The sequence below is a fragment of the Rissa tridactyla genome, chromosome 6, assembly GCF_028500815.1.
Source record: "Rissa tridactyla isolate bRisTri1 chromosome 6, bRisTri1.patW.cur.20221130, whole genome shotgun sequence".
Classification (NCBI taxonomy): Eukaryota; Metazoa; Chordata; class Aves; order Charadriiformes; family Laridae; genus Rissa; species Rissa tridactyla.
The window spans coordinates 32616382-32643840 of NC_071471.1; the positions used below are offsets into that span (position 1 = coordinate 32616382).

The following is a 27459-nucleotide window of genomic DNA, read 5'->3' on the forward strand; positions in this document are numbered from 1 at the left end:
CATTCCTTAATTGTTCTTTACCTGTACGGATCATTAATGATGCCTCGATATATCCACTTTTCCAGAATTTCAAAATAAGGCACGCTGGCTGCCTTAGTTAAATACAGACACAGCTCCTGGGCCTGGCTGTCCCCCGTGTAATTGAAAGTCTTGTCATGGAGTAAGCTCAGGGTTGATCCTCCCATACACTCACCTTTATCCACAGAAGTAGCTAAAATTTAAAAATATAGATATAAGACACAAATCTGACGCAGATTAATTGTGCAAGCTACACTGTTAGACATCATTAAGTTAGCAGCTGATTAGCTGACCACCCAAGCCACAGGTCTCCACGTCTGCTGTAGACCCCTCCCTGTGAAGGTGCAAGGCCATTCCACCACACAACCAAAGGCTTACAGCTGAAACGAAAACCCAAATGATCCGTAATCTAAAAAAGCAATAACCAAACACAACCCTCCAGGGAAGGAGAACTGGACTCAGGTAGACACAAGGTACATGGTTTTTTAGAGTCCAAAAGCCTCCGACGCTGGGGGGACCATGTATAGAGAGACCTGCTTTCCAGGTGGTAATGGAAGAAACACACACTTCAGTGGCTTGCTTGAGAAATCTCTGATCTCAAAAGCACTTCTGTTCTTAACTGTAACCCTGAGGTAGCCATGCACACCAGGATTTAGGCAGGTTGAAATTCGAACCTCGCTATCACAAAAGGGACGTATGGACAGAGGAACAGAGTATTGACATGAGTTTCAGATTTAAGTAAACCTTAAGTGCTGTGTTCCAAAAAGCTGAAAATTGCAGGAAACGGGAATACCAAGAGGGATCATCCAATTCCAGACCGTAAATAGAACAGATACTTAATTTCAGGTAAATTCTCTGGGCTGAGTAAAGAGATATGTACAAGTAATCTCACACCAAAGAGTTTAACCAAAATTAATGAGGTAACTGCATCTGTGACCAACAACCTCACGCAATGGTACAGGCTAGGACCGGCTGGCTGAGGAGCAGTGCAAAGAACAACCAGGGGGTCCTGGTGGACAACCAGCTGATGCAGTTTGGAGTCCCCACTATGAATGACAAAATGAGAAGTCCAGCAGAGGTTAATAAGATGGTCGGGGGCTGGTGTCCAAGGCATACAAGGAGAGCCTCAGGAAGCTGCGCTTGTTAGCTGAGAGAAGGAAAGAACATGAAGTTGGGAGTTGCTGAACATAACCCCTTCACTATACAATGGATGGTTCTAGAGGAGATGGTATGGGACTCCTCTTGGAGGAGCACAGTGGCAATATCAAGAGGGCAAAAGTTACAAGAAGGGAAATTCCAGTTGGAGATACAGAAAGAAACGTTCACAAAAAGGGTGGTGAAATCATGGGAAAGGGCACAGAATGGTGGGGGATCTACATCACTGAGGGTTGTCCAGACTCACCCGGACATGGCCCCGAGCAACCTGCTGTAGCTGCGAGCAAGTGGTTGGACTAGAAACTTCCAGGTGTTCCTTCTAATTGAATCGGTTTGTGGTTATACATCCACACATAGCAGGAGAGGCATTTGGAAAGATGCTGAGTAGAGACAGCAGTCGTGGAAACAACAGATTCAAAGGGCATGGATTGTGAAGGTAAAAGGCATGGACTTGCCTCATGACAGCTCTAAAGGGCAGATTCACCCTTTGAGCCCACTGCTCTCAAAAAAGAGCAGACCACTACAATTCCCCTTTGCTTTTTTTCTTTAATATAGCGTAAAACCAAAATGACACATGTCCTGTCTGTATCGCTACTCTGTACAGTTTTCAGAAGACACTGTCAAAATGGAATGACTGTATTTTTGAAACTTACCAAGCGAAGCAAGAATCTCCAAGGTCCTCATTGTGGGCTGGATATAAAACCAGAGTTTCTGCAGTGACAGAAGTCCCTGTCTCTGAAGATGTTCCAGCTGCGTTATCAGTATCATGTATTCCTTGATTAGAGTCCGCATAGCGGCAGCCAGAGCATGATTTACCTGTCCGTACTCAAAGGAAGACTTCTCCTCTATAAACCTGTAAAAAGCAAAATGGAAACTCTTTCAGGCAAGGCACCTTCTATCATTTTCAGGAATTTTATCTTCAGGACACTGTACAAGCACGAGTAGATCGTATGTTGGAAAGCACACCGGCCTTCAGCTGGAGTTTCAGGTTCCACATTTGCTCTGTGTCCCCTGCTTATTTCCCAACACCATATTTCCTAGTACGGAAAGCTGTGGGAAGACATTCCCTCTCAAATTGCAGGGGAACCAGAATTATCTGCAAAAGCACTATGGAAAAAGTGAGAGCCAGGATTTTCGAGGCAATTTTATTTGCGTAAGCAACAGATTAGAGGACAGGAAAAAGAATCACAGAATGGTTCAGGTTGGAAGGGACCTTAAAGATCACCTAGTTCCAACCTACCTGCCATGGGGGAGCGACACCTCCCACCAGACCAGACTGCGCAAAGCCTCATTCAACCTGGTCTTGAACACTTCCAGGGATGGGACATTCACAACTTCCCTGGGCAACCTGCTCCAGTGCCTCACCACCCTCATAGTGAAGAGTTTCTTCCTAATATCTAATCCAAATCTCCCCTCTTTCAGTTTAAAACCATTACCCCTCGTTCTATTGCTCCACTCCCTGAGAAAGAGTTCCTCCCCACCTTTCCTGTAGGCCCTCTTTAGGTACTGGAAGAGGCTCTAAGGTCTCCCCAGAGCCTTCTCTTCTCCAGGCTGAACAACCCCAACTCTCTCAGCCTGTCCTCATAGCAGAGGGGCTCCAGCCCTCGGAGCATCTTCATGGCCCTCTGCTGGACCCGCTCCAACAGGTCCGTGTTCTTCTTGTGCTGAGGACTCCAGAGCTGGAGGTAGTACTCCAGGTAGGGTCTCACCAGAGCGGAATAGAGGGGTAGAATCACCTCCCTTGAGCTGGGAGATCTCAAAAGGAAGCAATGTGCAATGTGGGGAAAGCACTGCTGCTAGCTTCTGACACCGCATGCCACAGCAGGGATTCATCTGAACAGATTTAGATGGCTCCATACATGTTAGTGGAGAGAAACAGATGCTTCTGAACACAAGTCTGTAAGGAGACATGTAAAGGAGATGGGATGAATCACATCCTAAAAATGCTTCTTTCTCTTTGCTGATCTTTTAGGGACTTTGAATCAAACGCAGACATCCACGTAGCAAACATCTGCTGTTAGTGAGATGTACTTTATATTAAAGACCTTTTAACAATTACTTAAGGTAGCTACCAGAAATTAGGCAGCAGTAGGCTCTTCTGCTCAGAAGCACACGAAGATTGTCTCAGTCCTCGATGCCCAGAGGAGAGCAAAAAGCAGTAAACATGGAGACATTCAGAGCAGAATGGGAGGACACAAGCCAGAACAAGCAGACATATCTTATTTGCCCTTTGCCTGAATTTACCAAGACCAAGTTTGGACAAAGCGAAGGTGAGGTGAATGAAAAAGTGAACTGGCAGCAGAGAGGAGAAACCCAGCAAAAGGAAATGTAGCTAAAACCAATTTAAAAAAATTGTCATTCTTATTTTATAACCCCATAGGTTTAAATTAAGCTTGGAAGTTATCATGTGCACAATGACAGATTCTCTTATTCTGCAGTCTGATGCTGAAGGGAGAACATCCTCCTCTGACACAAGTCAGCTTGGTACCTGGTGACAGCAGAGTAACTTGCTGCTACAGGAAGAATCCTGGTCACCAGCTCTTTGATGGACAAGTCCAAGTTTGGATCAACTGAAAATGCTCGGTTCTGCCTGCCTACAAGAGGCTGTGCTGTGATGTATCTTCCATCCACACCGATCAGAACGTACAGCAAGTCCTCCACAATCATGGATTCTTGGGAGGCTAATGGCAAGGTACCTGTTTCCAAAGAGAAGACAAAAAACCACCACAATCAGAACATGCCATAGTACTACCTGAGTGTCCCTTCATATAATTTCAATCTAGTACCTGAAGCTTGGACAGAAGACAGTACCATTCAAAGAGAACAAAGGAAGACCACACAACGCTGAATCAAGATATAGAGAAATAAAACCGAGTTAGGGTCAACTCCAAAATCATCTACCTTGCTTTCCAAGAAAACAGAATCCTTTGCTCATTTATACCCAAAGCAAACCAAGTAGACAGGGCTTCACATCCGACATCTGTGGCCAAGAGAACATCACCCACAGCTTGTGCTGCTAATCCTTCCAGCAAAAGGGGGTCAGTTATAGAATCATAGAATGGTTCCAGTTGGAAGGGACCTTAAAGATCATCTAGTTCCAACCCCCCTGCCCTGGGCAGGGACACCTCCCACTAGACCAGGTTGCTCAAAGCCCCATCCAACCTGGCCTTGAACACCTCTGGGGATGGGGCATCCACAGCTTCTCCGGGCAACCTGTTCCAGTGCCTCACCACCCTCATAGTGAAGAGTTTCTTCCTAATATCTAATCTAAATTTCCCCTCTTTCAGTTTAAAACCGTTACCCCTCGTCCTATTGCTCCACTCCCTGAGAAAGAGTCCCTCCCCACCTTTCTTGTAGCCCCTTTAGGTACTGGAAGGGGCTCTAAGGTCTCCCCGGAGCCTTCTCTTCTCCAGGCTGAACAACCCCAACTCTCTCAGCCTGTCCTCGCAGCAGAGGGGCTCCAGCCCTCGGAGCATCTTCATGGCCCTCCGCTGGACCTGCTCCAACAGGTCCATGTCCTTGTGCTGAGGACTCCAGAGCTGGATGCAGGAGTCCAGGTGGGGTCTCAACAGAGCAGAGTAGAGGGGCAGAATCACCTCCCTCGGCCTGCTGGCCATGCTTCTTTTGATGCAGCCCAGGATGCGACTGGCCTTCTGGGCTGCAAGCGCACATTGCCTGCTCACGTTGAGCTTCTCGTCCACCAGCACCCCCAAGTCCTTCTCCTCAGGGCTGCTCTCAAGCCATTCTCCACCCAACCTTTATTTGTGCCTGGGATTGCTGTGACCCCAGGTGCAGGACCTTGCACTTGGCCTGGTTGAACTTCATGAGGTTCGCACAGGCCCACCTCTCCAGCCTGTCAAGGTCTCTCTGGATGGCATCCCTTCCCTCCAGCGTGTCGACCGTGCCACACAACTTGGTGTCATTGTCAAACTTGCTGAGGGTGCACTCAATCCCACTGTCCATGTTTCTGACAAAGATGTTAAACAGCACTGGTCCCAGTACTGACCCCTGAGGAATGCCACTCGTCACCAGTTTCCATGTGGACACTGAGCTGTTGACCGCAACCCTTTGAGTGCGGCCATCCAGCCAGTTCCTTATCCACCCACTGGTCCATCCATCAAATCCATGCCTTTCCAATTTGGAGACCAGGATGTCATGCGGGACAGTGTCAAATGCTTTGCATAAGTCCAGGTAGATGACGTCGGTTGCTCTCCCCTTATCTACCAATGCTGTGGCAGCATCATAGAAGGCCACCAAATTTGTCAGGCACGATTTGCCCTTGGTGAAGCCATGTTGGCTGTCACCAATCACCTCCTTATTTTCCACATGCCTTAGCAGAGACTCCAGGAGGATCTGCTCCATGATCTTGCCAGGCACAGCGGTGAGACTGACTGGCCTGTAGTTCCCTGGGTCTTCCTTTTTTCCCTTTTTGAAAATGGGGGTTATGTTTCCCCTTTTCCATTCAGCGGGAACTTCACCAGACTGCCACTTGCGACTTGGTGACTTCATCTGCCAGCAACCTCAGGACCCGTGGATGGATTTCATCAGGTCTTACAGGACCTGAGGAGCTCCAATCTTGTCAACAGCTCCCCCTACCTCCCCTCCACTGAAATATTCAAATATCAGAAAACAGTTAAAATACAGACACAAAGAAATACTAGCCCAGCAAAAGTTGCAGGTGAACTGTAAACTGTAGGGTCTCAAATGGTGCAGTCAACTACAAACCAGCTGCTGAAATATAATCAAGTGCATCAGAAGATCAAAGAACAGAGTGCCTACAACACTAACTACAACAAAGCTTATCTCATGACACAAGGCAACAATCCATCTCCGTATGTAGGACTGTATGTGAGAGAACAAATGGTTGTGAGCTTACTAGGAACATACCCTCACGGCACATCCCAAAAGGCCTGGCAGAAATGCACTAGTGGAGAAGCTATTTAAGGGCACCTCCAAGAAGCAGCCTACTGTTTTCATGTCTCCCCTCAGACGCAGGCTAAATCCACATTGGGAAGAAGTTACGGGTTTCTTGTAGGAGCCTCCATAGTTCTGGGGAATGGAAACATGCGTCTCTAACTCAGCTGTTCTCTTCCAAAAAAAGTTCTTAAATCTAATTTATGAATAAGAAACTAGACTTAGGTCAGCCTAAAGCTAGAATACAACGGGGAGAGATTAATTCCCTGCTGCTCTGGTGAGGAGAGACACAGCAAATCAGGAAGGTTGCTATAGTCTTACCGGAGAGGATACTGAGTGGGGTGGACTGATGAATACTCCATCGTCAGGTGCAGAGAGAATTCAGCTGAGAAAACAGATGTGATACTCCTACAGTAGGATTTTATGAAGGCTGTGACTCAAGACAGAAAAAGGACTGCGAAACTCAAAACAGATTAGACCCCATGGATCAACAGTGGGGCTGGAATTCAGCACAGGAGAAACACTGTGAACAAAGTAAATTTGGGGTTTGGTTTTTTTTTTTTTCCAAACCCTGCTCTTCAGCTGCAGAGTCCAAGAAGCCAAGTTTTGCTTTCATCCTGAGTGTGATGAAATCTGAACAGTATTTTTGAACAAGTACAAAACATAAAATGTTAATGTAATTTTCCCTGCATATCACATACCTATAGGTACTGTTGTGTCAGTGCTTAAACTGGTGCCAATTAAGAAATCGCCAATAAGAGCAGGTCTCTCATATACCCAGGATGGAAATACTGGAATGGGCTGACCAGAATTCTTCTTGTTCTGCTTATCTCGGAGGATTTTTCGTGTAAGCTCAAAAGGCTGTTGGAAAAAGAAAGTGAAAGAAAGAAGACAAAAGAGAGATCTTCAGACATCGAAGAAATTATGAATTTTAAGCAGAAATTGACTGTAAACCGGTAACTTGAGAACAGAAAGTAGAATAGCTGATGTTTCAGTATCACAGTGTAGTATTTGGTCTCACAATACCACACACTCTACTGGCCTTAGTGCCGCAGAGGTGATTTTTTTTATACAGTTGGCCTTTTTATCGTTTTTTATTGGCGGGTACATCAAATAACGCCCTTCTGCACCCCTCCCCACTGGCCTGGGTGCTAAGGCACGCATGGAGGAGCAGAATGGGGACATGCACAACCACCAGGCAGCTTACTAGTTTGCAAAGCGCACCATGTGAAAGGCAGCACACTCCTTCCAGAAGCAGTAAGCAGTAACATCTTATTCAAGGGGCGCCTGCAGATAGGCTAACAAACACCTCTGAACTCCGTTTCTGCATAGTGCCCACTGAGTAGCTGCGTGCCAAATGCAGTCCAGATAATCCACCCACAGATAGCTGGAAAATGACAGAGTTTTTTTACACTGAATAGGAATCAGTGAAGGAAGTGAGCTCTTAAAGACCAACAAAACTTTCCACCCCTGGCTCTGGGTCTCTGGCACTAAAATAAAATGGAGTGCAAGACTAATTATCAGCTGGAGAGACATGTGAGCTGTACAACCTACATGAACACTCAGAGTCCCAAGACACAAACACGGGGGACACGCTTATGAACACCATTTCTTAAGCTCCACAGAGCTGCATATTTGAAATGGGACACACAAGGGGACATTTTGCTTTCCTCTTATAGGAGGTGTCAGAAGAGAGAGGAATTTTAGAAGGAAGCAAACATACATGTGAGTTTTGCATCTTAAAGAATGGCGCTTTTACACTGAGAGGTAGTGGATGCATACTGTGATTGGCCCCGGCCATCTTTCACGTTCTCAGAGCTGCCCAGTGCTGGGTCTTGTAATCCTTCAAACAAGCATCAGCTGTGGGGCCACTCCTCCCAGCAGCACCAGTTCTGGGCATGTTTCCTGCAGGTTCACCGCTGACATAACGCCAGTACAACATCCTGAGGTCAGAGGCACCCCAAAGCAACATTGCATTCCTACTTATACTGTATATGTGATCTGCTAGAAGGACCTCAACCTCCTCTGCTCCCCTAACAGAAACAGGACTCTCATAGTAGGGTATGGAGAGGGACGAAGTATCAAGTAAGCTGCCAGCAATTCAAAGGATGACTAAACTCCACATAAAATTGCAGATCCCCATGTAGGACTGAGTCCTTCACCTTGGTCAGCAACCTGAACTCCCCCATAAATCTTAAATCCATACAGTGAGAAAATACTTCTCCATTGAAGTAGCGTATATAGTAGTTTACTTGTCCATCACAATCTGGACACGCAGACACTGGCTAAAAGATGAAAACATCATGTGCACTTTCTGTATCTGGACCTGGAATGGAAGATCTCCCTGTGCACGGCAGCTGTATGAACAAGTTTCTGCTTAGGAAAAGGACAGCCATCATTACATCTTCCCAAATGTCAGGAAGGAATGAGCTGGAAGAAAAGCTCCACAAACCATGGACCTCACCATCACAGCATCTCCATGAACCATGAATACTTCTGACAGAGCAGACTAAGAAAGTATCCAAGTCCAAAAGCTTCTGAGGCATTGTGCTAAGTATGGGAGACCATACAACCTAACAGAGCCAGGTAAAATCTCAACAGCACATGCGGATGGAAGACAGGACTATAAAATAGAGACAGTTGAGTGAGATGGAATATATGACCTTGGAAAATCAGAGACGCGAAGTAATTCCTGTCTCCAACTGCCAAAATTAAACCAGATCGTAGACTCATAGAATGGTTTGGGTTGGAAGGGACCTTTAAAGATCATCCAGATCAAATTCCCTGTCCTGGGCATGGACATCTTTTACTGCATCAGATTGCTCAAAGCCCTGTCCAACCTGACCTTGAATACTGCCAGGGATCGAGCACCCCATCTAAACCTACCCTCTTTCTGTTTAAAACCACAGAATCACAGAATCTTCATGGTTGGAAAGGACCCTTAAGATCATCGAGTCCAACCAAACAACCTACAATCTTTGCCACTAGAGCATGCCCTGAAGCGCCACATCTAGACATTTCTTAAACACCTCTAGGGATGGCGACTCTACCACCTCCCTGGGCAGGCTGTTCCAGTGCCTGACCACTCTTTCAGTAAAGTCATTCTTCCTCATATCTAATCTAAACCTCCCCTGCCACAACTTCAGACCATTTCCTCTGGTCCTGTCATTGTGTACTTGGGACTCGTTGCCCCTTGCTCTAGTAAGAAGTCTTACTCCCTCTTATAAGCCCCCTTTATATATCGAAAGGCCACAGTAAGGTCTCCTCAGAGCCTAATCTTCTCCAGGCTGAAAAAAATCTAACTCTCTCAGCCTTTCTCCATAGGAGAGGTGTTCAAGGCCTCGGATCATTTTCGCAGCCTCTGGACCTGCTCCAACAGGTCCATGTCTTTCTTGCACTGCGGACCTCACAGATGGACGCAGAACTCCAGGTGGTGTCTCACCAGAGCAGAGGGGGAGAATCACTTCCCTCAACCTGCTGGCCACGCTTGTGATGCAGACCAGGATACACACGGCTTTCCAGGATGCAAGCACACATTGCCAGCTCATATCCAATTATTTTTTTTTTTTCCACCAGTACCCCCAAGTCCTTCTTCACAGGGCTGTTCTCCATCCCTTCATCCCCTAGACTATACCAATAGCGAGCACTGCCCCAATCCAGGTGCAGGACTTTGCACTTGGCCTTGCTGAACTTCATGAGGTTCATATGGGCCCACTCTTCCAGCCTGTCCAGGTCCCTCTAGATGGCAACCTGTCCCTCCAGCATATCAACTGCACCACTCAGCTTGGTGTCATTTGCAAACTTGATGAGGGTGCACTCGATCCCACTAGGTATGTCATGGATGAAGATATGAAATAGTATTAGTCCCAATATGGACCCTTGAGGGACACCACTCGTTACTGGTTCCCATTTGGACATTGAACCACTGACTGCAACTCTCTGAATGCAGCCATCCAGCCAATTCCTTATCCATCTAGTAGTCTCTTTTCCTTCTTGGCCCTGGAAAATATATATTGTAAAATTCCCTACTCCCATATTATACAGGAATAAGCCCAATAGCTCCCAGTGCCTGTGGAAGGTCCCTGAAATCAGATGAGCTCATGGCACTGTGAGGGAGCATGCTGGCACCTCTGCCCCTGTGAGCTCACAGGCTATAGGCTGGGGTGTGCCTGGAATAAGGGCATGAGCAGCAGCATCTGTCCCCAATAAAAAGACAGGGACTGAGGCCTGCTCCTTTGAGTGATCATGAAAAGGAGCAGCCAGAACCCCTGAAACAAATGCAGAACCTCCTTCATCGAGGGACTGGTTCTCCGGGATGACAAGAGGTAGGGAGCTTCTGTTGGAGTTCAACCACATCTAGTGTGAATTTGTTAACCGGTAGAGTTCCAAAAAGTTGACATAGTTAGGCTATAAAGGACATAACTACCTGAAAGGCAACACGTAAGTTTTACTACCTCAATAATTCCTGGGCCAAAACTGATCCAAGCAGCAACTCCAATCACTGAAAGATCACTGTATGATCTCTCCAACAGTGACAAGTAATCACAGAGCAGATGGCACAGCACTTGTGGCACCAGTGACAAAGCACATGTCTCAGGGACATGAATAACCTTCTCTCCGTAACTTAAAATTTAGGTCATTGTCATTACAGGCCTCAATGAAAGCCTGGATAAAACTCCCAGGACTGAAAACATGGCCCTCAGGTGTCACCCTAGCACTTAAAAGCCCATGGGATAAGGTGGCAGTTTGCCACCTTATGCTGATGAACCTGCATCTGGCATCTTCCACATCCATCTAGGTAGAGAAAGAGCTCATCTTGGTGCTCAATGAATGCTGACTGCACCAAAGAGCTCCCTGCGCTACAGCCCTGGTGTGAGGGAAGACGGGCAACAGTGAGCCTACACCGGATCTAGAGTACACGACCAAGGAGGAGCGGTGGAGGTAGCTGGCCTTTGCTGTGTCTGGCCAACAGAAGGTCTAAGAGCAGCCTGCAGGCTGCTAAGAGCAGGAAGGACAAGTACCAAGATGATGGGTGAAGTCAAGCTCCTCTCAGCAGCGGCAGGAGGTTCAGGCGGCCATGGACGCAAGCTGCCTCTTGGGATATTGAGATCAGGCAGGAAGAGACACTTCTGCCCGCAGAGGGGGAGCAGCCACAGGGTGGCAGCAGGGAGGCAGGGTATTTCCCTCCCGGGAGGCTGCAGGACTCAGACGCACAAAACGACAGCTGCCCTGATCTAGTGTAGGTGACATCTCTGCTGTGAGAGTGGGGCTGGACTGGAGAACCCCAGCGGTTCCTCCCACCAGTGCTGTAACGAGTCTATGGAAACACTGGCAGCTATCCTCCACTTCTGGTGAATGAAGACTGTACCACAAGGATTACAAATAGAGTTGCTCAAGTGAGACCCTTGTGCCCATCAATACAGTATGAAGGATCACTCCAGGGCTTATGCCAGTGCACAACCCAGCTTCTAGAAGAGAGATGGAGAAATAAATCAATTGCAATTATTATGCCTACTTGACAGTACTCTTGGCAAGTGGCTCTAGTGGAAACTCTGGGTCAAGAAATTTCAACTACGTGAGCTGATACAGCCCAACTGGCACAAAGGTCCCAAGCACCTGCCTGTTAGGGCCTTTTATCAGAGTTTCAGCTCTTTAAGTCTGAAGAAAGTATAAATGGAGCAGCAGGGAGGCACAAATCTTTCTATGTGGCTTGCATTGCCATTTCAATTCCTTTGGTTGTGAACTAAACATCCCAGAGAACACCACTTACTTTCCTTTCCTCTTTTAGCAAGTCTGCACATGAATCCTATTAAAAAGATCAGTTATCTTAGTGGAAATTCATCTTCCCTTCATGATCTCAATCAACCATTTGACTCAGATCACCTGTGAAGGATTTGGATCAGTCAGGCAAACAGTCTGTGCAGACATGTATTTTACAGGGTATGTGGAACAAGGCTGGTTTCATCACTGCCTGAAAGTGGGAGGGGGTTGGACTCTCTGTTTAGGACTTGAACGCTCCATCATCACATGCACGTACAGCCCTTCAAGCTGAGAAAACCTGCAGGTGTCCCAAAACACTGAACATGGAGAGTCCATTCCTCTAGCCACCGATGGCTTGAAGTGATCTGACCATCACAGCAAACTCCCCAGTTGGCAGCAGATCTACTGTCATAATCTTCACAGTTCCCTGGAAGGTGTTTGCTCTGCTCAGCCACTGCCACAGAAAGATATTCACAGATTGAAGAGTAAACGCACATCTGCTGAGAAGCCAGCATGGGCAATAAACCATATACAGCCACAGCTAGAGTGCTCAACAGAAAAGGTTGGTAGCGAATCCTGCCACGTGGCCAAGACAGGGCCAGCAGTGCCACAAAGCAAGGAGTTGAGTGAAGCACACGCCTCATAAATGCAGACAGACCCCGTGCACTAACAAGATATACATACAACTTGCACCGAGCAAGGGCGCAGGACTGCCACAACAGAGGCTGCAGACTGAGACATGCCCAGCGTATTATTTCCAAGCATCTACAAGCAGGGGGCATCCTCGGAAACAGTCACATTCAGACCCTGGACGCTTTGCCCGTTAGATTTTATTGACCGTTAATCAGAAGGCAGAACAGAAACGAACCTCTGGGACAAAGGTAAGCTGCAAAATTTTAAATGGATGCATTTGCAGATATCGTCCAGTTGCTCACTCGCTACGGACCTCTGAGCATCTTTTCTTCTTCCCCTTCTCCCCACTTATCACTCTTTCACGTCCGTCCAAATAACTGTCCGTATACAGTTGCTTCCGTGCATTCCGCAGCCAAAAGCCCTTATCTTGACCCACAAGCTTTTTATCCTATTTTTCTCCTCTTTGTCCTGTTGAGCAGGGGGAGTAATAGCGTGGCTAGCCAAGGTCAACCCATCACAGTATAGTTATTTATACAAATGATAATAGGACATAAAAATTTGGATTTAAGTAATAATCACCCTCTTGCAGTTCCTACGTCCCAGCCTGCTGATAATCAGACACTTGCTTAACTGTTTTCTAAGCCTGTGTCTTGTAATGATACAGTTTACTTCTACAGCAGGTTTTTTTTTTTTCCTTTTTCCTTCCTTTTTGTCTTTGCAGTCACTTTGCAGCATTTATTTCAGGAGCTCAAATAGCTAAGCAGCTAAGTGTCCACTTGAGGAATGATTGTGTGAGGCATTGTATTTGCATTATCTGAGAGAGCGGTACTCCTAGCGTGGACGGGGACACCCCACGATGGCTGCTGAGCTCCTGAGCAAGCACTGCCACAGGCAGAAAAGGAAATATCAGCACAGCTCAAAGCGGTTGTTTGAAACGGGAAAATTAAATTCCACTAACGCCCACACCAGTTAGAACTGTCATGGCCTAAACTTGACTCACCTTAACTGACCTAAAGAGAAAAAAAGGCACTTTTATTAAGAACAGCACAAAGATTTAATATAATCCGACTAAAACATTTTGAGAGATAATTTAAATTATCTGCACAGAGAGGAACATTTATAATTCCACTGGATGATAAAGTTAAGAGCACAGCTATACCCATGAGCAGAAGGGAACGATTTTGCGCCCAAAGCCTGGGAAAAGAGAATACCTGCTGTACACTGGAGTTGGCTGCGACACTGCCCAGCTGCTTGCGTAGCTCCTCGAGCTCCTGTAGAGATATCTTCGAAGTAGAGGAGGGAATAGAAAAATTTGTGCTGCCACTGGTTGCTGCATTTGCTGCAAGTTCTGCCCTTTCTTTAGCATTTTGTTGCAAATACTGGAGTGTCTGTCCATACAGAAAGAAAGAAAAGATTTTGTGAATGCTGATCAGCACACGCTAAAGCAAGAAACATATGACCATAAGATGGCCGTGCCGAATGAGACTGCGGGTCTCCCAGTTTCCCACATCTTGGTGGTTTATATCAAGGATTGTAATACTCAGTAGTGCTTTAACAATTAAGTAGATGCTACAACCAGTTGATTTCAACGCATTTCGCTGAACGTTGTCATAAGAAAGCATGCTGTACTTAAAATCATCGCATTGTTGCTACTGCTGAATACTTATAACACATCCAGTTCTAAAGGATAAACAAACCTCTTTGTCTTCTGTGAGTTTTGATAGTAGATAAACTAAAGAATCTAGATGTCTTGTATTTTTAGACTTCAGCTCATCATACTTCTTTAAAAAATCTTCAGGAGTTCGAGAAAACTCTGCTATTTTTACCTGTAAAACACCAAATTAATATTAAATGTCTAATATATAATATTATCACAGCATTCAAAAGAGGAGCATTGTGCAAAGACAACGTGCAGGCTGCTGCTGCTATTGAAGTACTTCAGGAATGGGTTTTGGACTGAATGCTGCAGCATTGGTCTCCTACTAACAACTGCTGGAGGAAAGTGGGGGTCCTAGCACTTCAGGTGATGGAGAAGGGACTGCAGGAGAGAAAAGGTGAAGGTAAGCGTTAAGATCTGCAGTAGGGCTCGATTGGCACATGCTCAGTCTGAAGCAATATAATTTTGTATCAACAGGTTTATTAAGGGATTTGGCGTTGATGAAGCCACATCTGGACACTGGGTCCACTTTGGGGGCCCCATTAGCAAGAGAGACATCAGCAAACTGGACTGAGCCACAGAGATGGTGGGGCGCGCTGCCCATTGCCTGAAAGGGTTACAGACCCTGCTCCGAGGGGCACAGCAAAAGCACCACAGGCACCGCCGCGTATCACAACATGGAAAATCCCAGCTGGCCCTAGGGAAACAGTTATTTCTGGAGAGAGAAGTGACCCTGGGACACAGCCAGAGAGATGGAAGAATCTTCTGGAGATCTTCAAAACGCAGCTAAGCAGTCTGCTGTAGCTGTGATGCTGGCCTTGCTGTGAACAAGGGTCTGGACTGCAGGTCACCAGCTGTGCCTCCTACTTAAATCCTTGTACAAGTCTATGACCTGTAGCTGTCAGTATAAATGATGCTTAAGACTAGAATTAGTGAAAACATGCAGTTCAGGCTACAAAGATCTAAACTTTCAGAAAGAGTTAGCAATTTTCTAGCACTTATAGCTTGACTGATGGCTTGCTTTTAAAAATGACAATGAAAAGCAGTATAGCCACAGAATTATGCCCAGTCATGAAAGTGTCAGGCTTTAATCCCCAATACCTGGGTGACATTCAGAAAAAGTCAGGTATTGTTCATATAATCCTATTTCAAACCATTACATTTGTTTTATTCCTCCAGAGGACAACCCCTCTAATCAAAATTTGAAACAACCACCACAGGCACAAAATAAGCTCCTTTTTTAAACTTCCCCCTCACACCAGTTCTAAAAATCCTTCTCAGGGTCTTCCACCACTCTCTCCAAGATACAAGGATTTTGCCTTTTTCCTGATATAATCTTTCTCCTTTATACCCAAAATTGAGATTCCAGATGAGATTATCCCCTTTTTTTACCAATGAGTCATTCCACCGCCCGAAACGTGTCCAGCTCCACACCCACAGAAGTCAAGTCATCTTGCAGAAGAGCAGAGTAAGGAAAAGGTAGTTCACGTCACTGGCCAAGAGAAATCACGCTAAAGAACGTTTACCTGGAATTTCTCCTTAGGGAGGACTGTGCTCTCAGAGCCGACGGAACCTCTATCTATGACTGCAAAGGAAGCATGCCACTTCAGGAGTCCTGCTGCTCCCCCCTGTAAGGTCTGAAACGCATGTCAGCCGTGATTACAGTACGTCAACGCTTACCTTTGCACTGTGCGCAGAGACAGTCGTGGTAACATAAGGCGTTCGATTCTTCTGCAGAAGATCGATGTAGACTTCGGCTCCTTCCCCGCCATGAACGCGCAGCAGGCTGAGCAACTCATTGACATCGTGGTGAATGCGGAACTCGCTCATACTCCTACCTGAGGCTACAAGCTCTGGGGGATGCAGAAACAAAGGCGGTAAGCTATTATTTTACTGCTGCAAATGAAAATATACCCACACAAACAACACTTCTTGACTACGTGCTAAAATATTTGACTGGAATAAAGAAATTAAGGGAAGGAAGCAAGCAAAAGAGAGATACTCGGTTTTGTGCCCGATTTAACTGTACTGGTACAAAGCTCACCTTAAACCTCGGTGAGCCAGCAGAGAATTTTTCAATCTCAAAATCACACTGGCAGTGGGAAAGTTACTGAGTTGTCATAGGAAGTGGTGGTTCGTGAACTGACAGACTGCATACACAGCTGAAACTGCTGGCTTCAGAAGCCTGCCTGCACTGCTGCTTCTGATGTTATTCAAAAGCAGTTTTTCCAAGTTTAGGAGTCTTCTACTACCCATTTCATTAACAGATAAGCACCAAATTCTGCGAAGCTACTTAAATGATGGCTGCCAAAGTAAGAGTCTGATTAAGGCATCATGCGAATATGGAGTTTAATGTGACACCCTGTACAGACATAGGATATCAAGCATACAGACACGCTTTTGGTTTGCCAAAATCATTGAATCACTTAGGCTAGAATGGATCTTTGTAAGTCTCAGTCCAACTGTCCATCCAAAACTGAGTCAAACCAGAGCAGGCTGTGCGGTGCACTGTCCGGTCAAAGCTTAAATATCTCTAAAGATCCAGCTACTCCCCCCCAACCCAGGGCCATGATCCTCACGTGAAAACTCCTCTTCCTAATATCCAGCTGGGATTTCCCATGTTGCAGCTTGTGCCAGTGCCTCTGGGGCTCTCACTGTGCCCTTCTAAGCAGGGTCTAGCCCCAGTGCCTCCAGTAACTCTTTGGGCAGGGGGAGATGCTGTTGAATCCCCCTTAACCTCCTCATCTCCGTCTGAGCAAGTCCAACTGCCCCAGCCTCTCCTTGCCTGCCCTGGCCTCCACCCACCATCACCAGGGCGACCCCAGGCTTGCTCCGGTTTGTTATATGTTCTCTCATAAGGAAGCCCCAAGACTGCCCAGAGTCTTTTGGATGTGGTGTCATGAACGAGGTGTTCCCTTTGCTTTATCTGCTGGCTATGTCCTTGCTAACGAGGGAGTGGACTGGCCTTTGCTGGCACAAGGGCACAGCACTTGTCATATCCACCCTGCTCCCCTGGACCTATAGATGCCTTTCTTCACACGTGTGCTCCAGCCAGCTGTCACCCAGCCTCTGCTGTCATTTGGGCTGTGGTGTTCCCAAGGACTGGGCATTTGCATTTTTCCCAGTTCCTTAAGGTTCCTTTCTGTGACCCCACCGGTCCAGTCTATCAAGTTCTCTATCAGCGCTCACTGCAGCCTGTGGCCCACCAACCCCTCATTCCTACTGTGGGATGTGCGAGTTGCCAAAAGCCGTTCCTCTTGTCTGTCAAAGGACACATCAAATATCACCAACCCCAGCAGCGAGGATCTGCACCAGCAACAACCTGGAAACCCCGGCCGGCCCCAAGGGAACAGCCCAGAAACAGGCGGGGCGTCCACGAGGACGGGCCCCGAGCGGCGGGGGATGCCCATCCGCGGCGATGCCCCGGCGGCTCACGCGGACACGGCCCCCAGTGACCAGCTGCGGCATTAGCCCTGCTGGGAGCGCGGAACCTCCGCGGCGGGTCCCTCCGTTTCCCGCCCACAGCTCCCCCGGGAGCCCTGCACCTTCCCCGACCCCCGCGGCGGCTCCAGGCACCACCCCGTCCCGTCCCTTACCTGCCCGCCCCGGAAGTGCCCACCACCTCCCGGAAGTGCCCACCACCTCCCGGAAGTGCCCACCACCGCCCGGAAGTGCGCATCGCCGCGCATGCGCAATGCTGCGCCATGCTCACGCTGCCGGCCGGACTGCACAGCCGCCTCAGGGAAAGGCCGCCTGCCCCGCCGCGGCCCGCCCCACCGCTCCCGCCCCCGGCGCCTGCCCCGTCGTCCTCCCCTTCCCCCTTCGCCTTCGCCCCCCGTCGCCTCCGCCTCGGCCTCCATCACCCGCTGCTGGAGGTGAGGGCCTACCATCCCCCCGCCGGGCGAGCCCTCTCCGGCCCGGGCCTGCGGGCTTGGTCTGTGTGGAAAGATAACGGCCGTGCTCCCTCAAAGCCCACCTCGGGCCTGGGCCGCCGCCCTCCCGTCTAAGCAACGGCCGTGCTCCCTCAGGGCCTTTCCCAGCACCGCCTGTCTCCGTGCAGGGGAAGGGTTTGCTCTGTGGAGGCCGGCCTGCCAGCCCACGGCCTTTCTCTCTCCTCCTCTCCTAGGATGGAGACATTCACAGGCACCTCTACCTCCAGGGTGTCCTCACCAGCCTCGCGGAGGTGGCAGAGAGACCCAAGTAAGTGAGGCAGGGCCTGCGTGCTACCCCAGCACAGCAGTGGCAGCAGGCATGCCTTTTAGTTTATATATCCTTCTCCTCATCACATTGGTGTGCAGCACTGAACCCCCCCTTGCTCACATTCTGTGGGTGCAAGGCTTAGATGGGTGCTTTTCCTCTCATCCATGGACATTAGAGGCCAAGGAGGAGAAATAAGTTAAAAGGGAGAAGGTGCGGATGCATTGCAAAGCATTTTAATTCTGCCTCTCTACTCCAGTCGGGAGTCCTCAGCACAAGAAGGATGTGGACTTGTTGGAGTGGGTCCAGAGGAAGCTATGAACATCATCGGGGCTGGAGCATCTCTGCTATGAAGACAGGCTGAGAGAGTTGGGGTTCTCCAGCCTGGAGAAGAGAAGGCTCCGGGGAGACCTTAGAGCCCCTTCCAGTACCTAAAGGGGCTACAGGAAACTTGATCAGGGAGTGGAGCGATAGGAGAAGGGGTAACAGTTTTAAGCTGAAGGGGGGGAAATTTAGATTAGATATTAGGAAGAAATTCTTTACTATGAGGGTGGCGAGGCAGTGGAACAGGTTGCCCAGAGAAGCTGTGGCTGCCCCATCCCTGGAGGTGTTCAAGGCGAGGCTGGACGGGGCTTTAAGCAGCCTGGTCTAGTGGGAGGTGTCCCTGCCCATGGCAGGGGGTTGGAACTAGATGATCTTTATGGTCCATTCCAACCCAAACCATTCTATGATTTTGAAAAGGAAAATGAGGTGAAATAGTTTGCAAACCTCAATGTCCTGCTTAAAAGGTCAAAAATTGGTATTTTGTGCTGCAGCCAGCTGTCTGTCTAAATAGTGACTTCCTTGTGCTTGCTGGATGTGACATCATTTCACTGAGTGTTCCCCAAAAGCATACAAAGCATCTATAACATTGGGATTGTAGCTAAACAAGAGGATTTAAGTGGCAGGTTATTATTTACACAAACAGAACAGTGGGACAGGTACAGACAGCCCCAATTACGAATGCGAAGCCTGCAGGAGAATCTTCATCTTGCTTTAAAACCTGCTGTCGTATATGAAATTGCGGAAGTACTTTGAGGATTGTGTGAGGTTATCCTACAGATGCTTGTTAAACAGCATCGGCACAAAGTTTTAATCCACAGGTGTAAAGGTCAAACAGCTTATTTCTCACATTGCTGCTTGGTGTTCATTCTTAATCGAAGCACCACTTTAGAGGACAATAATATATATGATGCTCAAGCCGTAATGGCAAATAAGAGTTTCCAGCTGCCAGTACCATCATAATCTTCATTCCATTGCACCTTTCCTTTAATTTAAGTATTATTCACAAAAAAATGCCACAAGTAAATAAAGTCATCTAGAGGGAGAGATGCAGCTTAAATTAAGGTTCTAATTTAATTTGAGTCGTGGATGTCCTAATTTCCCCATAGGGTGTCTGAATTCAGTTGCCACATCTCTGGGTGCTGCCAGGTCTTTGATACACTGGAGGGCTACGAGCACCACTACAACACGCTGCACAGGAACGTCTGCTCCTTCTGCAAGCGCTCCTTTCCATCGGGGCATCTTTTGGATATTCACATCTTGGAATGGCACGACTCGCTCTTCCAGATAATGGCCGAGAAGCAAAACATGGTGAGTCGCCCTGCCCAGCCCTTTGTTTGTCATTGGTGTGCACGGCGTGCGCTGGCACCCTTTGGGCAGGGCACTCATGTCCCCCCCGCTGACACCATTTGCTTTTTCCAATTATGTCTTTTTTTTTTTTTTCCTCTTGCCTTTCAGTACAAGTGTTTGGTAGAAGGCTGTGCAGAGAAGTTCAAGAGCAGCAAGGACAGAAAGGATCACTTGGTCACCGTTCACCTTTATCCTGCTGACTTTCGGTTTGATAGGCCGAAGAAAGTGCAAAGGTAACTGCAGAACTGCCGTAGCACAACTGCTTTTCCCCTGTAGAGGTGATATTGTGCTTCTCTGCTGTCACACTCCCTTTCAGAGTAAGGAAGCAGGGGCTCAGAAAGGACGTTTTCTGCTGCTTGTAAGAACAGTCAACTTGCAAGTCTTTCTGTGGCAATGTTTTACTTTATTTTAATGTGGAAACCCATTGTATTTCTCTCCCTGTGTGGCTCCAGGCTCTGTTCCCTTCGTGCCTTCTCAAGTGTAAATGCAAAGCCCTGCATCACCTTGTGCATGTTTCCTACCTTCTAACCCTTTGCAACATTACCGTTCCCCAAAAGCCCAAGCAGAGCAGAGGGAGGCTTTGTAAGTTTGGTGAATGACTTTCTGAGCTGGCTGCTCATTTCAAGCACATCTTTCACCACAGGGATTAATAGAATGGTAACAGAGACCTGGGTGATAGAATGGAGAGAAAATTTCTCTCCTGGCAGAGTGGGAGGTGCCCAAAGAGACAGGGGGCTGGGTCTGTGGAGTCTTTCAAAGCTTGTGTGGGTAGCCCAGTGTGTACATTCTGAGCCCATTGAATGAGTTGTGCTTTATGGACTGAAGAAAAGAACTTGGCCAGTGGTCTCCTGGGGGGCATTAAAAAGAGCATGGCCAGCAGGCGGAGGGAGGTTACCCTCCCCCTCTGCTCTGCCCTGCTGAGGCCACGTCTGCAGTGCTGTGTCCAGTTCTGGGCTCCCCAGTTCAAGAAGGACAGGGAACTGCTGGAGAGTGTCCAGTGGAGGCTACAAAGATGGTCGGGGGACTGGAGCATCTCTCTGATGAGGAAAGGCTGAGAGACCTGGGGCTGTTTAGCCTGGAGAAGAGAAGACTGAGAGGGGATCTCATCAGTGCTTATCAATGTCTAAAGGGTGGGTGTCAAGAGGATGGGGCCCGGTGACAGGACAAGGGGCACAAACTGGAACACAGGGAATTCCATATGAACATGAGGAAAAACTTCTTTCCTTTGAGGGTGATGGAGCACTGGAAGAGGCTGCCTGGAGAGGTGGTGGAGTCTCCTTCTCTAGAGATGTTCAAAACCCGCCTGGGTGCGTTCCTGTGCAGCCTGCTCTGGATGACCCTGCTTTGGCGGGGAGTTGGACTAGATGGTCTTCAAAGGTCCCTTCCAACCCTTAACATTCTGGGATTCTGTAACCCTGAATACTTAAAGTAGAAACTCATACAAGCCTGTCACGCAGCTCTCCATCAGCCTTTTGGCTGCTCCCAGTGGTTTGCACAGCCAAATCTTTGTGCCACCATGCAGTAACTCACTCAAGTTGGACTTGACCTTTTTCGTCATGAAATACTTTTTAATTTCCTTTGCTCTGGGCTTATTTGGCCGCTGCTGAGGAAGGACATAAAATTTTCTCTCTGCAGTGGCCCCAAGCACGTGAGCTCTCCTGTGAAGCAGGGTGTTGGTGTACCAATGGATGTGAGTATGGAGACATCGGAACCATTCCCAGTGGACCCCATGGAAATAGGGCCCAGTGAGAACATGGAGATCCCTCATCCTGCAGCCAGCCCTGGCCTCGGGGTGCCAGAGAAACGACACTATAAATCCAGGTCTGTACTGTTGGCCTCCACAGGCAAAAATTTCTGGGGCTGGGACCGTATCATCTTAATGGCATTTTGCAGTGCCTAGGGCAGCACGGCTCAGGGTGGTTCTCTGTTGAAGATAAGAGAGGTAGGATTTCCACGTATGTTTTAAAGATGTTTTTAAAAGAGGAAAGCGTAAGGAAGGGTGTGCGTACGCTGCGAAAGCCACGTCAATAAGTTTCTGTTAGTCTGCCCGCTCATGATCTCTTCCCAGGATACTGCAGAATGGCGTGGGTCTGAAGGTATAAGCTCTGCCCTAAAATGCTCGAAACAGGTTTTGTTCCTGCTTTGTAACACTTTCCCATCCGAGCTGACATGGGGCTGTGCTGGTGCATTTCACTGTAGCTGTCTGTGCTCTCCCGTGCAGTCACAGGACAAGTCACAAATAAAGCAGGTGAACATCCTGCCTTGAATCCGAGGTTTTGCAGATTAGGCCAGAGCAGCATTGCTGTTTTTTTCTGGGTTTGTTTTGTGGTTGTTTTTTTTTTTTTACATAAAGTCTTAACAAAAAGTTGAAACTGAATTGCCTGATGCTGGCTTGACTTTTGAAATCCCCCTCACTTTGTGCCGTAAAACCTGTACAAGATACAAGGGAGCCATCAAAAGGACACCACCCTCTTCCAGTACCCAGATTGGTGTAATTTTTTTCATTGTTTTAATCATCTCTCAGCATATGTTTTTGCCTGAACTATTCTAGTTAGCAAAGGCATTATTGTGGTTTTGAGTTTCCTGTACCTGTGACACGCTGGCAGTCTGGAAGCAGAACAGTGAGCCCACGACCGCACTGGAAAACCCGCTTCTGTCCTCAGCTCCCTCTTGGGTTCGCTGGTGTCAGTGTTTCGCACCACCTCTGTAAAACGAGGTGACCGTTACTGTTTCAGGGCTTTCTAACGAGGTGTGGAGTCTGAAAGCGCTCGCAGTGGACTGCAGCCAGTTGGGTCTGCTTTGGTATGTCATGGTCTGCCTGACAAAAACCTGCCCCTAAGCAGGTGACATTTTAAACTCCACCGCTTTGTCCAGCGTAACAGCTTATAAACCAGAAAGAAACCATCCCTTGAATTCAATGTGATCCTGCAGGTCAAAAGGAGAATTCGGTGCCGAGAGGCCATGCTTTTACTGCTGCTTCTGCTCTTCTGCTCATCACAAGCGTGTGCTTCTGCAAAAAACCACTACAACTGCCCAGTGGCATTTGGTAACACCTTACACCCTATTGCAAAGAGAGGAGAGCCCTCCAGAACAGCAATGAAATATGCAGGATAAATGGGAAAGCAGACCAGTATTTCTCCCTTTTTTTTAATTACACTGCTGATTTAGATGTCCTGCTCCTCCAGTGCCTTCCTCTTCCCACTCTGGGAGCTTGAAACGCTACACATCTGGTGGTCCTGCGAGAGATGGGGCATTAATGCGTACTAAAGCTTGTCTTTTCACTTTCCAGAATCCCATCCACAATTTGCTTTGGACAAGGTGCCACCCGAGGATTTAAAGGACCAAGGAAGAAAGTCTGAAGGTCAGCGCACCAGATTTGTGCACGATGAGAAGGCCGCTGGCTGCTGTCACCCATAAATGTTTGCAACGGCACTGCGGCTGAGCTGGGATATTTGCAGCTGCGTAGGAGGGTCCTGCTCTGTACAGGGAAGGCAGAAGGGCGAAAACAGGGATTGCGCGGCAGCTGTTTGGGATACATCAATACCTTGGGACGGGCTTTGCTACAGTCCCTCTGTGTCTCTGTACCACCCTCACTTTGGCAGCATTTCAGAGCTGACCCGTGCTTACGTTTATCCTTCCCAAGACACAACAGTCTCTTTTCTGATCCCCTCTGAAATCAAACTACGAATACATTCCTCTGCCTCTGTGCTGTGAGCGTTTGTGCCTCATCAGTGCCAGGACCACTCTGGGCAGCAGTGGCATTCTAGATGGATGGTCGCATCTCACCTGAACTTGCAAATGCTGTTCTGAAACTCCGGGCAGCTGTGGGGATCGCATACACTTTGTGAAAAACTTGCAAGGCATCACCCCCAAAGATGCAGCAGGAATGACACCGGGCAAAGTATGCTGTGTTTCCTCTTCCTGCAGAAAGCTCTACATCCCCCCAGCCTCCTCAGCTGGCCCTCGGGCAAGGTGTCACGCTTCCCTGCCAGCCCTGCTTGCACAAAGGAGAACCAAAATAAAATCCAGAGGAAGCGCAGTGTAGATTAAAGCAATTGATTTAATTATTTTAATTGAATTCTTTCATTTTCTTGCTGTTTTTAAAAGCTCCCGGTGAGTACAGCCCCGGGCAGACACGGGGCAGGTTGAACTGCGCATCAGCTGCTCGCAGAAAGTTTCAGGCTGCAGTGGAGCACTGCGACGTGGAGGTGAGAGGAGATCAGCTGCTGGAGCTGAGGCTACGCAGGATTGGGGTTTTTTTTGCTTTTTTATCTTTTGGGGGGAAGAAATAGATTCAAGAAATTGGAAGACAAAATCTGCTGACTGTTCAGAAGCTGGTGCCACTGACTAAAAGAAAAAAACAGAGGAAAAAAAAGCACAGGTCCTTAATTCTGTCCTCCTCCATCTTGCCGAAGTCTGCTCTCGTCCCTGGCACTTGATCTCAAACCCCCACAAAAGGTTTGCCCAGGACAGGAAAAGCATTCTGGTGCCTTGCAGCTCATTTCCATGGGGAGTTAGAATAAAGTGACTTCCAACTAGCTGAATAAATAAAAGGAATTTTTACAAAATTGCTTTGTAGAGGATTTAAATGCTGTTTTGAAGCCCAGGCAGTCAGATGTAAAGAGTGACCCTTCCCCGGCTCCAAATACGCCAAAAATCAGGTTGAGATGAAACTTCTTTTCCCTCTTGTCTTTCCCTTCCTTTTTAGTCTTATCCTGCCAGGAGAAAAGATTGATTGCGAGCACAGCCGGGCTCGGCATGCTGCTGCCAGGTCTCAGGGTCCCCTTGAACCACGACGTTTATAAAATTGACTGTAAAGTGGAAAGGAAGAGGTTGCTGGGACGGTGTTTATCCAAGAAGCTTAGGATCTATAATTGCTTTTTTTTTTTTTTCCCCTTCCCCCTCTCTGGGAGGAATAAAGGATAAAAAGGGCTTTGAAAAATCCTTGCAAATAGGGGCAGGGAATGATGCTTATGGAGACGTAGGGGATTTCCCTGCGGGTTTTAAAATGCTTTGCTCTGTTTAAAACTCAGCTGACTTGCCCGGCCTTAATCCTTGCTCCTCGGTCTCCGGAGAGAACTGTCTCTGGCAGGCAAACTCTCCAGCCAGGATCGCTGCCAGAGGAGAGCAGGCAGCCCCATGGTACAAGACCAGCCTCTGTCACCGCCTTGTGGCCACCACCCTGGTGCTCCCACTCCACGCCTGCCCGGGGATGTCTATCAGCAGGGACTAGCAATGCCCAAAAATCACTCTCTCAACACTGGAAGCCCCTGACAAGGCTTTTTTTTTGCCTCTACTGGAATAACTGGAATTTTGAGGCAGGCGACACATCGCCGGAGATGCCTGCAGGCTTTGGCATGTGCTGGTGCAAAGGTCAGGCAGAAGCAGCCCAATCTGCTCTCCCTGACACGTTTAGGTCCGAAGTTTCCACCTGGAAACTTCCTTCCTTTTTCCCAGATTCCATGTCTCTGAGTGTCTGCCCTTGCTATTAAACAATCAATAAAAATTGTGTTTACAGCCTCAGGGCTCATGATTAGCTCCCTTCTGTGTTACCAACTTTTTCCAGAGTCTGTGGGCGAGTCTTTCCCAGCTGGCTAGCAGCTTTCAAAAATTCAAATTTCAAGCCAAAACTTGAATTGCACTTCTTTTTTTTTTTTTTTTTTTTTAATTTTTTATTCCTTGTGGGGTTTGGCATAAGCGAAATTTTCCGGCCCTTCCCTTGCTTGTTTGTGCAGGCAGTAGCAGGTGGAGTCACACAGCGGCAGCTGTCAGAAGGACAACGGGCCGGTTGGACATACGGACAGGCACACCTGCAAGCAAACGCACGCAGAGAGCGGGACTCGGGGTGGCACGCGTGCGTGCATGCCACTTGTACACGCGTGTACGGCAGCTGTGCGCGCACACACCACGCACAGGGCGTTTGCAAGCAAGTGCGCCCATGGCTGGGAAAGGGAGCTTTTATAACCCATCCAGCGTGTCCCTGAGCACGCACCCAGCTGTAAGCAAAGCACCGTTGAGGTCCTCCAGCCTCTGGATGGCAGAGCTGCTGCTGGGAGCTTGCCTTCACCCGTCCCCACATGAAAACGGGGTGCCCTTGGTGAAACAGGGTGTAACCCATCCACAGAGATGGATCCCATCACGCTGGACACGGTGGAGAAGTGAGGGGAAGGGCGGCAGCTGACTTGGGGGAGCACTCAACACCATGGCAGGAGCAAGACGTCCACGCCCATGCCAGCAGGGAAGTCTAAAGAGGACTCCCCCCTCCAGGACCCCTGCAGAGCAAGAGCGTTTCTCTCAAGTCCGGGACTCCACTTCTGCATGTTCTACCAACAAGGGCAGGTGCACAAGAAGCGTAAACCAGAAGCTATGGAGGCTTCAACCCTCGCCTGAAACTGCAAATCGACAAGATAAGATCCTGCCTGCCTGGACACAGGAAAAGAATCGTGGAATCATAGAATTGTTAGGGTTGGTTAGAAGACCCCAGGCCAAAAATCCCCATTGGACTAAAAGAGGCGCGAGGGGCGGGTGTAGAGATCACAAGGGTGTAATTGCCCAGGGATTTCTTTGTTGGGGGGGTCTGTCTCTTTGGAGGCACCCAGCCTGGGCTCTCCTTGCTGCTGTACCTTCTAATTAAATTAATTATTTTGTGAAATCCAACACCTGAGACTCTGCTGCGGAAAGCCAAGGAGCCTGAAGGAGGAAGGGCGCCTCTGTGCCTGTGCAACACCATGAATGGCAGGTGAATGCTCGGGCAGCAGCTTCTTGAGCAGGGGCAATCCGTCCATCTCCCTGCGGAGGGCTTCAGCCCAGGCACGCGTCTGCTTCAAACAGCCCCATCCCAGCTTGATTTCAGAGGGCAAACCTGAGCCTTTGGCTTCCCATGAGCGGATCGATGATTTTGGAAGGTCCCCTTCGAGCCAAAGCACCCAAAGGCTGTCTGGGAGGCCGTCTTCGGGGGGGTTAGTCCTGTGCCCTGTTTCCCCCTGTCAGCACAAGCTGGCACCACCCAGCACCCCAGAGGATGCCCTGGGAGGAGACGCACCCGCCAGCGGGCAAAGTGCGGGGCAAAGGCTGGGGCAGCCCACGGATGGCAGCCATGGAGCGGTAGGTCCCTGCCTGGACCCAGCGGGGGGCAGGCAGCATGGGCAGGGGTGGGTGCAAGGAGCTGTGGGCACAGGCAGGGGCTGTGGGCGCAGGCAGGGACAGGCAGGGGCTGTGGGCGCAGGCAGGGGCTGTGGGCGCAGGCAGGGACAGGCAGGGGCCATGGGTGCAGGCAGGGACAGGCAGGGGCTGTGGGCCCAGGCAGGGGCTGTGGGCGCAGGCAGGGACAGGCAGGGGCCATGGGTGCAGGCAGGGACAGGCAGGGGTTGTGGGCGCAGGCAGGGGCTGTGGGCGCAGGCAGGCACCAGCCAACACAGCTCCTGCCAACGTGGCTCCCTGGCCATCTCTCTGCC

At 48.7% G+C, this 27459-nt stretch overlaps 2 protein-coding genes across 5 annotated transcripts in view; one reads left to right on the plus strand and one right to left on the minus strand.

Annotated features, from left to right (window-relative positions):
- Positions 1–17757, minus strand: part of TUBGCP2 (tubulin gamma complex associated protein 2) — a 40594-nt gene extending 22837 nt beyond the window's left edge. Inside the window, exons 1-8 of one of the 3 annotated variants that reach the window (XM_054205215.1) lie at positions 17734–17757; positions 15818–15990; positions 14178–14306; positions 13692–13868; positions 6789–6948; positions 3662–3869; positions 1827–2026; positions 22–211 (exon numbers count right to left, since the gene is read on the minus strand). In XM_054205215.1, the coding sequence (XP_054061190.1) occupies positions 22–211; positions 1827–2026; positions 3662–3869; positions 6789–6948; positions 13692–13868; positions 14178–14306; positions 15818–15967 (1214 nt within the window). In that variant the 5' untranslated portion in view covers positions 15968–15990; positions 17734–17757. Of the gene's footprint in view, positions 1–21; positions 212–1826; positions 2027–3661; positions 3870–6788; positions 6949–13691; positions 13869–14177; positions 14307–15817; positions 15991–16181; positions 17678–17733 lie in introns of those variants that run through there. The other 2 variants (XM_054205214.1, XM_054205213.1) reach the window with 2 other exon arrangements.
- Positions 17758–17809: 52 nt separating this feature from the next.
- Positions 17810–25707, plus strand: ZNF511 (zinc finger protein 511). Of its 2 annotated transcripts, XM_054205159.1 has the most exons (7): positions 17810–18012; positions 18264–18337; positions 19765–19966; positions 20114–20238; positions 21641–21826; positions 23295–23366; positions 24113–25707. In XM_054205159.1, exons 1-6 carry the CDS (start codon positions 17842–17844, stop codon positions 23362–23364), a joined length of 828 nt encoding a protein of 275 aa, XP_054061134.1. In that variant the 5' UTR covers positions 17810–17841; the 3' UTR covers positions 23365–23366; positions 24113–25707. The 2 variants fall into 2 exon arrangements, with proteins under 2 accessions (XP_054061134.1, XP_054061135.1); XM_054205160.1 differs by lacking the exon at positions 18264–18337 and having other exon boundaries at positions 23295–25707.
- The last annotated feature ends 1752 nt before the right edge of the window (positions 25708–27459 follow it).

What these genes read in the sequence shown, in the direction of transcription:
- ZNF511 (XM_054205159.1), top strand. Translation starts at nt 17,842, where the DNA reads ATGCTCACGCTGCCGGCCGGACTGCACAGCCGCCTCAGGGAAAGGCCG. An exon ending in GAGGTGGCAGAGAGACCCAA is followed by an intron (nt 18,338 to 19,764) that starts GTAAGTGAGGCA and finishes ATTTCCCCATAG; the next exon opens with GGTGTCTGAATTCAGTTGCC. An exon ending in AAACGACACTATAAATCCAG is followed by an intron (nt 21,827 to 23,294) that starts GTCTGTACTGTT and finishes TTCACTTTCCAG; the next exon opens with AATCCCATCCACAATTTGCT.